This window comes from Myxocyprinus asiaticus, chromosome 34, assembly GCF_019703515.2.
Source record: "Myxocyprinus asiaticus isolate MX2 ecotype Aquarium Trade chromosome 34, UBuf_Myxa_2, whole genome shotgun sequence".
Taxonomy (NCBI): Eukaryota; Metazoa; Chordata; class Actinopteri; order Cypriniformes; family Catostomidae; genus Myxocyprinus; species Myxocyprinus asiaticus.
The window spans coordinates 41419791-41432851 of NC_059377.1; the positions used below are offsets into that span (position 1 = coordinate 41419791).

Consider the following 13061-nt stretch of genomic DNA (forward strand, 5'->3'; position numbering starts at 1 on the left):
CCTGTGCGCGTCACCGCACGCTGCGCGTCCTCGTCTGCTGTGACGTCACATTGGTCAATCCCTGTTTTTTCTACTCACCAATAAGCTTTCATCTTACTTAACACAGCACGTGATCTTATGATTTGTTTGGGTGTATGTCAGTGGAAGTGTTTGTGTTTTCAAGAGACTCAAACTGAGTTATTATGGTTTTATCTTTTGGATCTCCAAGTGTTGTGCTTTGTGCATTAGTCAGAATTATTTTGCACGTAACTGCTTTATAAAAAAAGAAATACTTTTTGAAGCCTGGTCTGAAGTGAGATGGGACCGAAGCAGAGCAGTCCAGCAGCCGCGGGTGTCCGGGTCCGGGCTTACTCCAGTTCTGATGTGCCGAGCAGCTCCGGTTCGGCGGCGGTTCTCCGGTACTACGCGGGCGGCTCGGCGGGGCAAATCGGTGAACGGGTCCATTCATCAGAATATTCATCAGACCGACCCGGTTCATTCATCCAGAGCGCGATCATACCGACCAGCGGCCGGAGAGATGAGACAGACGGGGAAAGAGCACTGTTGATCGGATCTTTACCTGCGCACCTGTCACCTCACCTGCTGGGCGGTAAGAGAGTCTCAAACCTCACATGACCTATTATTACAGGTGGATCTTTAGCAGTATTTCACAATTATGCAAAAACAAAATACTTACACAGGTGTTGTGCTCATAATCATAACAGAATATTTTGAATGCAATGTCTAATGTAGTTTAATGACCATATTTTATTGATATTGTTCACCTGTATGACCTCATCATAGTTAAAAGGTAATGTAGGCTAATGCATTATATTATAATGTACCTTATAGATCTTGCCATATGATTATTGACCTCATTTTATAACTTTCACATATACAGTACAAATAAAAAAATATGTTAACCTGTTTTTAAGAGTTACGCCTTTCAATTCCATATCAAATTTCCATCTGATTGAAATGTCTAACGTAAAAAAAATAAATAAAATAAAATAAAAATAAAAAAGTGTGTGTGTGTGTTAAAGACTACTCAATTAAATTTGATGGCAATGTGTTATGAAATTGAAATGCGTAAATCTTGCAAATATTTTTTTTAATGTATAGTAAGTTACTCTTTTTTTATTTTTTATTTTTTATTTAGGCATTTCAATTTCATAACAAAGTTCTATCACATTTAATTTATTCATCTACATAAATTAATAAAAAAATAATTACTACATTAAATTCAAAACTTGAATGTTTTTATTAATTTTGTGAAAGATTACACAGTTCAATTTGATGTAAATTTGGTATGAAATTGCAATGTGTATATCTTAAAATTAGGCATATATATATATATATATATAATTATGTATTGTGGAACTTTTTGACCTTATCATATGATTATTGCCATTATTATATGACTATAACTTATCATAAGGTAGCATTATAATGTTATAATCAGCTGGTTATTAACATTATTATTTGACCTTATAATCATAAGGTCATATATACATAATATGTTATAATGTAACTTTTTGACCATATCAGAAGTTTATTTATTATTAATGTACAACCTTATAGTCATAAGGTCATTTATACATTACAGTATTTCATAATGCAACTTTTTGACCTTATCACATGATAATTGACCTTATATGACCATATTATAAAAATAAGGTCATGTAGTTTATAATGTATTATCGTTTTGTTTTTCATGAGTACAGAGGGATTATGAATGCATGATTGTAAAGTTATAACAAGACTACCTGCCACATAATTAAAATGTATTTCATGGCTTATACTGATAATGATCAAACTATATCAGTGAGTGTCTGGATGTCACATCCTGAATGTTCTGTGATCTAGAACAGAACTGTACAGTGACTGTTAGTTGTTTTGTTGTGGATTTCCTCATCCAGCAATAAGAGAGCATGGAAACAGAGCACTGTGACAGATATATTCATGATGGCTGAATGACTCTCAAACAGATAACCGATAATGAATTTGCACTAGATTAGATCCACAGATTTGGCCCTTAAAAATCCAGGGAAAGTTTCACTGCATTTTTCAAGGTCAAAAATACAGTGTTGTATTATTGTGACCTTTGAGTGGCAATAAAGATCAAACTTTATGTATGTATGAAAGATTACAGATTTGATCATCAATTTATTATGGACTTTATTAAAGAAATGAGTTCTTCTAGCAGAATGATGGCACTTCAGAAATTTGATTACTGAAAAAAGTTTGAAATAAAATTTGTGTGTGAATAATATAATCTTGGCTGAACTGGTTGCAGTGCCCTTTAGCCATTGTTATCTTCACATATTATGACCCATTGTACCTTATTGCTTAATTGAATTGCTTATAGTGGGTCAGATTGATAAGAAATTTGCGGAAATGTGCTGTTCGGGAACTCGGAGATACACGTAAACACATGCAAGCAGCTTCCATATCAGTCATATATAATGCATTGCTTCCATTCTGTGACAGGTATTGTATCTTTTAACGGGGGGCGGCACGAGGCACCCACACAGACACCCCCCCGGTCAACAACTATGGGGGCGTGTTGAAGCGGGTTTCGCCCAGGGCACCATACAAGCTAGAACCGCTACTGGCTAGCAGCATCGATCAGAATTGCAAAAAAAAAATGGACTATTTTTTTTATAGGTTTCCTGAATGCTTCCCCTGTCTTCCATTGGTCAGAAACCAGATAGTCCCGCTCCAAACCTCCACTATTGGTCTAGCCAATGTTGCTGTAAACAAATAGAGTAATGTTTTGATAGCACCACACAGTCAGTCATTGTGTTACTCTTTTGGTGAAATTCACCCATCAACTTGACTGCATGTTAAGGGATGTGAAACAATATAGAAAAAAACCCCTGCAATGATTGAAAGGACATTCTGCACTTTATCTCTTTATGCAAGGCCAAAGTTCATGAGGCATGTGTCATGTGAGGTCCTCCAGAGGCGTTGTGATCAGTAAAATCATTAGTAAAAAGTTAGTGCTTTCCATCAATAATATTTCCTTTTAACCTTTGGCCTTGTTGATAAGTGCTTGTGTTCATGTGCAGTTGAGCAATTCACCGCTTAGTTTGTAACTTTAAAAGTGTTTTTGCATGTTGTTGAAGTGAAATGAACTAAAGCAACACAATTCTTGAACATTTTGTCACAATTTGATTTAATTGCATTGTAGCAAATTAAATTTGTAAAACTGAAGTTTACTTAATCTATTTGAGTTTGGACTACATGAATACTTTTTGTAGCATTGATGAAACTGGGCGGGGGATTTCCATGTGCCAGCATGCTTTGTTGAAATTAAGTGTTATTTTATGCATTTATGAGCTAGATGAGAATACGAGGAGACTTGTAAATGTTTAATGGTCTATTATATTGGTATTTAAAAAGAGTATCTGCTAGGCTGGAGTTTTGGGGGTACCTTTGTGGTAAAGAAGGGCGCTTGTGCTTTGGTTGAAGATGGACTTTCACACTCAATGATGTTTGATTCGAGTGCTGTTTAGCTCTACACCGATGAGACAAAACATTATGACCACTCACAGGTGATGCAAATAACATTGATCATCTCTTAATAAGGTCACATGTCAAGGTCTGGGTAGATTAGGTGGTAAACGGCAAGACTTGTGAGATGCTCCTGGTCAGCATTGGTGAGTACCTACCGACAGTGGTCCAAGGAGGTACAAACCACAAATCTGCGCCCAAGGCTCATCGATACTCGAGGGCAACGAAGGCTATCCCGTCTGGTCCAAACCAACAGAAGATCTACCATGGCTCAAGTCACAGAACATTTTAATGATGGTTACGGGAGGAATGTGTCACAACACACAATGCACCGCACCCTGCTGCGTATGTGGCTGCGTAGCCGCAGACCTGTCAGAGTGCCCATGATGACCCCTGTCCACCGTCGAAAGCGCCTACAAGGGTTACACGAGCATCGGAACTGGACGCCTGGTCCGATGAGTCCCATTTTTTTTTTTTGGCATCACTTGGACGGCCGTGTACATGTGCGCCATTTACCTGGGGAAGTGATGCACCAGAATGCACTGTGGGAAGACGATAAGCCAGTTGAGGGAGTGTGATGCTCTGGGCAATGTTCTGCTGGGAAACCCTGGGTCCGGCCTTTTATGAGGATGTCACTTTGACACGTGCCACCTACCTAAACATCGTTGCAGACCAGGTACACCCCTTCATGGCAATGGTATTCCCTGATGGCAGTGGTCTCTTTCAGCAGGATAATTCACTCTGTCACACTGCACACATTGTTTGGGAATAGTTTGAGGAACATGACGAAGAGTTCAAGGTGTTGCTCTGGCCTCCAAATTCCCCAGATCTCAATCCGATTGAGCATCTATGGGATGTGCTGGACCAACAAGTCCGATCCACGGAAGCTCCACCTCGCAACTTGCAGGACTTGAAGGATCAGCTGCTAATGTCTTGATGCCAGATACCACAGGACACTTTCAGGGGTCTTGTAGAGTCCATGCCTCAGTGGTTCGGCTGTGTTTTGCCAGCATGCAGAGGACCAACAGCATATTAGGCAGGTGGTCATAATGTTTTGGCTCATAAGTGTATAAGCAGTTGCTATCAAATTGACAGTGCAACAGTTTCACTGTCCTTACACTTGCTCAACTGGCATATAATTAATAATAATAAAATAAATTTAGTTGGACCAACATAAGAAAATTAAACATTAGTAAATTTTGTTTGACTAACCTAATAAAGTTGAGTTAATTTTACCTAAACCAACTGCGTTATTTTGGCTGAATCAAACTGACTCAATATTAATGAAAGGAATTAAAATTGCTTGTAAAATTATTTTAGAATTTGTTGACCCATTTGTTGATAGTAGGTCAGATTAATAAGCTTACTTATAAGCAGGTCCACGTGGAATCTGCCGAGCTCAGAACAAAACAGGAAGTTCCACCAATTTCTGCAGAATTGAAACACCTGTCAAGTTTTACACACATCCCAACCATTGTGTGTGGTGTTGTTTGTTTTTTTGTTTTTTCCAGCTACCTATAAGAGTATCATGAACATTTTAAATCCTTTCAACATAATTCCAAAGATTTTCCTGCAGAATCAGCAAAGAAAATGGGAAAACAGTCCACAGATTCCTCTTGGGCCTGCTTAGTGTTTTCAAAAAGCAAAAAGAGAATCTGGATAACAACGGACATTCAAAAGAGAAATGAAACACGATCAGAACTTGAGTAAAGTTTTTAATTCGACAAATTATACACCATCTTTATGTAGTATATGTGAATAAATGCACACTAGATGGTGTGTACAGTGACCCTTGACCAACCTCTGCCATTATCACCCGAGCACGTGGTTCACTTTGACCTTTAACCCCCGTTCACCACCTGATAGGAGTGTCACAAAAACATCCTCAAAAGGCTTGGTGGATTCCACCTGTTCTCACAAACACACACACACACAGGTCTGTTGTCTTATGTCGTTGCTGGTTGTGTCAGTAATCGGTTTTGAGATAATAAGTCTGCCGTGTGTCCTGTTAATGTTAAGTGAATACAGGCCGACACTGATAGACACAGGTGTGTATGTGTAACTCAGCACTAACTTCAAGTAATCACATCTGCCCTACTTATAGAGTTAGTGATTGACAGGTAAATGCATAAGTGGATTAAAGATGTGAATGAGTTCTTCATGCATGTCATGTAAATCTTGGGGATATATGGCATAGAACAGGAAATGTCCAATTCAATAAATAAGTTGAATTACTAAGACTCTGCTACCATGGTACTTTGATGTAAGCTATGGTTCTGTCTTATTACCATATAAGCGATATCATGGTATTTACATGGTACTCCAAGGTACTTCAAAGAATACCAGGGTATTGTTCATAAAACAAACATGCTGTTTTCATGGTATCATGAATAAGGGTTATCAGAAAGTTGCTTAATTTGAAATATATCCTGTAAATTAGCCTATAATGTCTAATGTTTTCAACCTCTTTATCAGCATTGTATTATGCTGCATAAGCTTGTTTTTTTTAACCACATTGGTATGTAAATTTGGCCTTTCTTGCACATCATAATGCACAGTCTGTTATTGTCATTCTCTTCAATTTCAGTAGAAAAAGATGCACAGAAAACCCTTTAAATACAGTATATACAGTGCACACATGCAGTATAATTTGAATTTCATAAAATACTTTTCAAAATTAGACACTACCACGTGCTGTGGATTTTACGTATTAGACATTCATAGTGTGCTTTAGATAACCCAGTAATGCACACTTGAGGACGTGTTAAAGTCACAGAGGAGATTACTTGTGGAAAATGTCCAAAATAACTTTTCAGGAGAACTGATAAAGACTTAATCCTGTGGGGTGTGTGAGGTCAATGATTTTATAGCCAAGTAATTTTATAATTACTGTAAGAGTGTTATCTCTAAACTGACCTACATAATTAAAGTAAAAATATAAGACCGCTTTTGATTACTTTTTGTCTGTTTCAGTTGGATTTCACTGTCTTGTCTGCTCAAAGTTTGTCTGCTCGGATGAAATCGACGTTCATTTGCTGATGTGTTTCTCCAAACCCAGACTTAATTATAATGGTAAGAACAACCTTTACAATCACACACTCACCACAGTTCCTTCCTTCCATGTAGATTATAGTGTTTGTTAAAGCAAGGATCACTTATTTTGTCCACTCATGTTTATAAAGATATTGCGATTAATCACGATTAACTAACAATACAATTATGCGATTAATCGCAATGAAATATTTTAATCGTTTGACAGCCCTAGTGTGTTGCTAACAAATAGTAGCCTTCATAGCGACTACTGTAGTTGTAGTTATGTTTTTGAAATATAGAAAACAGCACTTTTAAAATGCACATTGTAGGTTTGACTGCATTCATTTATTTATTTTTTTCTCCCCTTTTCTCCCCAATTTGGAACGCCCAATTCCCAATGCGCTCTAAGTCCTCGTGGTGGTGTAGTGACTCGCCTCAATCTGGGCGGCAGAGGACGAATCTCAGTTGCCTCCACGTCTGAGACCGTCAATCCGTGCATCTTATCACGTGGCTTGTTGAGCGCGTTACCGTGGAGACGTAGTGCATGTGGAGCCTTCACACTATTCTCCGCAGCATCCATGCACAACTCGCCACGTGCCCCACTGAGAGCGAGAACCACATTATAGTGACCATGAGGAGGTTACCCCATGTGACTCTACCCTCCCTAGCAACTGGGTTGCTTAGGAGACCTGGCTGGAGTCACTCAGCACACCCTGGATTCAAACTTGTGACTCCAGCGGTGGTAGTCAGCATCTTTACTCGCTGAGCTACCAAGGCCCCTAGGTTTGCCTGCGTTTAATTTATGTTGTAAAACAAAATATGACTGTACTGTAATGTTAACTACAGACCTTATTTTACTCACAAATCAAAAATCCATTGGAAATTACAGAGGGAACGCATGGCTTGAAAATGATATTTCTCTTCCGAGTTTTGGGACTGCAGAACAGCGCCCCATTCTGCATCTTTTCACCTTTGCTCCTTGTAACTTGCTATAAGCTTTTCTGATACTGCTGTAGACTGATGTTTTGTTTATTGTAGAGGACATTTTGTCCCAGGACTCTGGTGAATGCTCAGTATGCCTGGATGACATGGTCCAGGGAGACACTATTGCTCGGCTGCCCTGTCTCTGCATCTACCACAAAGGGTACGAGAATCATTCACAAATACAATTAATCAAACTCACGCATACCTGTTATCTCAAGTTGTTGAAATCATCTGCTCTTCTGCTCCTCCAGGTGCATTGATGAATGGTTTGAGGTTAACAGGTCATGTCCAGAACACCCTACAGATTAACTTGATGTCTCCAAACACATGGGTTATGTTGTAAAAGGTCAGACATGAGGCACTGTCCATGAATAGGCTACACTTTAATGCCCAGGTATACTTAGTTTTTGCGCGTTCTGGGTCGGATCCCGCCCGGACGACCGCGTTGCCTTTCTGAGTATACTTTTCTGACCGCGAACGAATAGCAACGCGTTCAACGCATGCACACTGCAACCACTTTGTGACACTCTTTTAGTTCAGTCAATGGGCAGCTCTGTGCGGGTCTTCTGCACATGCGCTGGCTATTTACTGTACTAAAAGAGTGTCACAAAGCAGTTGTAGTATGCATGCATCAAACACATTCCTATTCATTCGTGGTCAGAGTAGTATGCTCAGAAAGGCAACGTGGTCAGCCGGGCTCGATCTGGTCTGGAATGTGGAAAAATTCAGTATAACCGGGCCTACTTTTTTTTTACAATTATTTACATTAGAGGCACAAATGTAATGTTTTGCATAGTGAGAACTTTTGTATATAGTGTAGTTTATAGAAATAAAATATTATCTAACATAAAATTCACCTAGCATGAAAAGTATGTGGTTTTAAACCCATCAGTTGTTAATTTATTTGCATTAAATAACTGTTAATTGTAAAATTAACTAATCACTAATATTAGTTACCAAAAATGTAATATATGTCAGTGTCTAGCTTTCTGTGCACAACCCTGTTACTGCATCATCTTCTCCCATTACTATAAAAAAAAGAACATTGCTTGAAGTTGTGACACCCAAGAAGTGACATCACTTCCTACAGCATAAATAAATAATCTCATGCCATTTTCTCAATCTTTTCACAAATTTTAGTGTTAACTGGGTCAAGCTCAACTATTCAATCCTGTTAAAAGAGTTAATGTTTTGCTATAATTTATGGGGAATATAAGTTAATATCAATAACTACAAATCAGCATTTGGTCCCATTCTAGCTAGACCCCACTAATCCCTATGCATTTCTTTTTAAATATATATAAATTGTGTTTATTTAATTTTTGTTAATTTATTGTTACAAATAAAAAATAAACAAATCATAGTTTTAAACTGTATTAAATTGGACCATATCCCAAATCTCCCAAAAACAAAACAGTTCATAAAATATTTAGTTTGACCTTAATTTGACAATCAACATTTTCTCCTTTCATTGACTATTTGTTGAAAAAGAATAAACATTTTTTAGGCCCAATTTATTACCCTACAGTTGGGAAGTGCCAATACACACTGCTGTACAGCCAATTTTAAAAACTAGCCCTGAATGCAAAAGGTTTTAACGCTTGTATTGTACCACCAACACAGAAATTGCCATTTTCTTCCACTTGCAGGTACTTTTTCCAGTAAAGGGACCCTTTAAGACCAGCAGAAAAGGCATCAGGATAGTATATTTCTCCAGGATCTGACTGGTTTTGAGAATTGAATGGATCTAAAATCCCCGCTGTGCTGAATCTAAAGAAAAGCATGCATGTACTCTGCAAAATTCTGCAAACAGACCTGAAGACTGTTTAATGGTACTCTTTTCAACATCATTACCCATGAGTCTATCTGGAGATCAGGTGGTAAACTATAGTTTTACTGCTTCATGTTTGACAGTCACAAGATGGCATACATTTTCCCCAACAGAGCATTTTGCCGAACTGTTCTAAACCAAGGAAAGACTTTGTGGCCATGTCGTAAAAGCAATGACATATGTAAATAAATTATATTATAAACTCAGAACAACAGTGAGTAGAAGAATGTAGAGTTGATTTTCTGTACACTTCGATTTTTGAAATAGCAGGATTGATGCTTCCAGTTCAGTAAAAAAAGATGAATCTTAGATTATTTTGTTATGATTAGATATTTAGTATTAGATATTTTTCCAAATGTATTCAAGATAACTTTTTGTGGAATTCTGACAAGTGCAAATATTTGTTTTTCTCCAAATGTGCTGCTATGTACTGTATATAACCATGAAGAACAAAATAATTTATAACGGAAGAAATTTACGTGCCCACTCAAATCTGTGCAAAAGTAAATCCATTTAATTTAATTTAAAATGGTTCTTTGGTTTACCTTAATATAATGCTTTGTGCCCATGCAGAGGACTACTAGACTGTTCAACCAATCTCACAATTGAGTGTCAATCAATAACCAGACATGTGCACACACACAATAAATACATTACATGTGTACATAAAACATTACATGTACCAAACTGAAATAAAATAACACCAAGTTACTGAAATGCAATACCAGAGGTTCTCTTCACAGTGATGTTTTTCAATATGGGTAATAATTACTATGTGATTAGCCACACATATAAAAAAATCAGAAAACAAATACCTCATCTGTCACAATGCCATGTATAGGAAACAAATGTAATTAAGCAAACTAACAACAACAAAACCTAGGTGGGAAATATTAATGAACAAATTTGAAAATTAGGTCATACTTTCTACCTTTGAAAGGGAAAACAAATGTGTTCAACAGTGAGCAACATATCCTCTAGTGGATGTTAGTAACACCTCCATACAAATGTGATAGTTAAAGCAGATTTTCAGTTTTAACATTTACCATTTTGCATCAGAGTATCAAGGAGTTATATTAGATAAAAAACCCTTTTGGAGTAGGTGCAACCGCTTTTAGACTAGCCCTGCCCCTAATGGAGTAACTCTGCCCTCTTTTGGAGATCCCATCCCCCTATGTAGTTAATTTTCACATGGCCAGTCTTTAGTGAGTTAATGAGTGGCTCTGATGTAAATTACTCACAATGTGAAACCTTTTTAGTTGTTTTAAATGTCACTTTAGTATGACTAACTTTACACTGATCGTGTTCATGTACCAAAATTTAACTTGAGTGCATCAGAAAATGCAATAGTATCTTCTGAAGTTTCATTTTGGATTTAAAATACATATATTTTAGATATAGTTATAGGTTATTCATATTGATTGGGTTTGATTAAAGATGCACCAGTAACCTTTGTTTTTGTGCCATCTTGAACTTACACTGGCACCTAGTGGCTTGGATGCAGCATCATTTAAAATAAATAGCTTTCAGTTTCAGATGCCATTGTAGAAATGTACCCAGATATCATCCAGATCTGGGCCAGTACTTTTGGCACTTCTGGTTTAGTTCTGGCAGTGACATTTTAACACCTTTGTGTGAATTAACATTTGGCTGAAGTCTTGTGTGAGTCTGGTCAACCAAAAGAAACAAAGCAAAGACAGCATTCATTTGGCTGAACACTGGCTGAGGCCGGTTTGCCAAATGAAGAAAAAGACATGCTGTTGGCTGAATTGTGGCATGAGTGCAGATAAACACAAGAAGACACACTTTCAGTTTATTTCTGGCTGGCTTGAGGCTGTTTACAAGAGATGAGAATCAGCTGATCATGTTCAACCTTTCAAAGCCCTCAACTGATCTCCAGCTACATGATGAAATTTATAACAAAGAGTCCTTTCAAGAAATATTGGTTCAACAATATATGTAGATATATACAGATGGTTCAAAAGACCCAGATTCTGAATGTACAGTGGATGCTGTATATATCAGTATTCACAGAATATATACAGAACTGTCATTCTTCTAGCTCTTGAATGGGTAGAAATACAGCAATGAGAACAGCAATACAGTATGTACAGACTCATTATCAGCACTAACAAGCATGCCAATCAATATCAACACAAGTCAAGTATGAAGTTCTACAGAGTCTGTTTAGAGTATGGCACTTAAGGCTGATTTATACTTCTGCGTCAAACCTATGGCATAGGTTACAAGTAGCTACGTGCACCTCTTCAAAATTGTAACTGTGCGTTGTGTCGATGCAGACCACAAGCTTCTGGCGGACCACCATTTTTAAAGGGAAGAACTCCAGTCTCACGCATGATCTTACGTCATTTCCTGTATCACTTCTCATGTGCATTTTGTTGTGAAACGTAGTTTGGAGACCAGACAGAGTTGTCCGGGATTCTTCCTAGTTGTAATGTGTGACCCCCTCGCTGATCCCTCGTGTAATGTGCAAACCACATCAACTTCAAGATACCCCATTATAGACAGACAGTTGTGTAATGTGAACAGTACAGCAATCTGACAACTTTGAAAGTCGTATAGTGTGTGAGCGGCATTAGTGACAATGAGTAGCAGCTGTTGGGAGTGGGTGGGCTATGATTGGAGCAAAGTCATTGTTATTTTCTGCATGTGTATTTTGTGAAATTTTACAAAGGGTTTAATTTCTGTTACGAGTTCAATGACATACTTTTTAAAGTTCAATCCTCAATAAACCCGTAATTTGTGCACACCATCTCCACTGTCCCCCCAACCACCACACAACACAGTTCACCAGTGGTGGTAAAAAATTGCCACTGCAGCAGCCTTTATAGACAGATAGACAGACAGGCTGTCAGTAATTTTTTTTTTTTGTTTTTTTTTGTTTTTGACAGTTCATTAAGTCACACTCAACAAAGAGAAGTAATGTCAGATATGGATTTAGTAAACATGCTATTATTGTCTTGCTTGAGTGTTAGAAGCTGTATCTTACTAAAACGTAGAAGCAGAATCTTACTAAATCTTTGAGCGCATTTAAAGCTGAGACAAAATTTGTAGGACCTTTTAGTTTTTGTAATATTTAAAAATGGACTACATATATAACTGACACCTCACAGATGTAATATGTAAACTTTAAAAAGTGTATTATATTCCAATATTTACTCAAAGGATGACCTCATACATATTCACAAAGGTCCTGGCTAAGCCTCAAATATCCACTGACCATAGAACTGCCCCTGTGTGAAGAAACAGCAAAGCAGGGAAACCCAACACTCCTGAATGAGATCTAAACAGAGCTCAACATCACAGAGAGTGAAGGAGATCAATAATGAACATGAGGTGAGACAGATTGAGACACAATCCAGAAGAGCAGCAACAGAGGACACACCAATCAAATGTAATGACATCTTTAAACCTTTACCTGGACAAGACAAACCCATCAGAACTGTGCTGACAAAGGGAGTCGCTGGCATTGGAAAAACAGTCTCTGTGCATAAGTTCATCCTGGACTGGGCTGAAGGGAATGTTTATCAGGACGTCCACCTCAAGATCTTTCAGATCTTCTTCAGATTTTCTTCAGTGAAACAGAAAAAATGGAATTATCTAGAGCTAAATATAAAGTTTTGATGGTCTGGATGAGTGACGTCTGTCTCTGGATTATCAAAGCAATGCGAGATTGTGTGATGTCACTGAGTCAGCC

The 13061-nt window shown here is 37.7% G+C and overlaps 1 protein-coding gene across 1 annotated transcript; it reads left to right on the top strand.

Moving 5' to 3' along the window:
• Positions 1 to 71: 71 nt before the first annotated feature.
• LOC127425249 (E3 ubiquitin-protein ligase znrf2-like) lies at positions 72 to 10062 on the top strand. The gene is made up of 5 exons (XM_051670997.1): positions 72 to 589; positions 6469 to 6567; positions 7567 to 7672; positions 7764 to 7858; positions 9162 to 10062. Exons 1-4 carry the CDS (start codon positions 298 to 300, stop codon positions 7819 to 7821), a joined length of 555 nt encoding a protein of 184 aa, XP_051526957.1. The 5' UTR covers positions 72 to 297; the 3' UTR covers positions 7822 to 7858; positions 9162 to 10062.
• Positions 10063 to 13061: the final 2999 nt, after the last annotated feature.